The 485-nt window shown below is 42.7% G+C and overlaps 1 protein-coding gene across 3 annotated transcripts in view; it reads left to right on the plus strand.

Annotated features, from left to right (window-relative positions):
* The window catches only part of ABLIM3 (actin binding LIM protein family, member 3), a 59,891-nt gene that overhangs the window by 35,166 nt on the left and 24,240 nt on the right, over positions 1-485 (plus strand). For all 3 annotated transcript variants that reach the window (XM_008590920.1, XM_008590922.1, XM_008590923.1), the window contains exon 6: positions 333-404. In XM_008590920.1, the coding sequence (XP_008589142.1) occupies positions 333-404 (72 nt within the window). The remainder of the gene's footprint in view (positions 1-332; positions 405-485) is intronic.

Raw genomic sequence — 485 nt, forward strand, 5'->3', positions numbered from 1 at the left:
TTTTTTTTATTTAAAGTAAATACATTATTGTCTGGAATAACCCAAAATGAAAAGTTTTATGAGTAGCATCCTCTTTAAAAGGCTAGCTGCAGATATGTAGAAAATAAATTCATGTTCTGTCCAACAGCCTGAAGTCCTGTGCATTTTGGATCTCATTGACACTCAGACATTGACTAAAAAGGCAGAAAATAAAGAGAAAGTCCAGAAGTAGCCAGAGGGAACTTTGGTGGTATTGCTAATGTTCCCTGAAGAGCTGCATTCTTATACCCTCATATGACTCCCCTCGCCCGGGGTACACCTTCTCACCCCTTCTGTCTTTGTCTCTCCCACAGCATAGGCGAACGTCAGAAACTTCCATCTCCCCCCCTGGATCCAGCATTGGGTCACCCAACCGAGTCATCTGCGTATGTATCACTTTTCAACCACTGAAGGGCCTTTCTTATCTTCCGACCTGGTATCTAAAGAGTTTCAAAGGATGAGGGATC

This window comes from Galeopterus variegatus, unplaced genomic scaffold (genome assembly GCF_000696425.1).
Source record: "Galeopterus variegatus unplaced genomic scaffold, G_variegatus-3.0.2 Scaffold6455, whole genome shotgun sequence".
Lineage (NCBI taxonomy): Eukaryota > Metazoa > Chordata > Mammalia > Dermoptera > Cynocephalidae > Galeopterus > Galeopterus variegatus.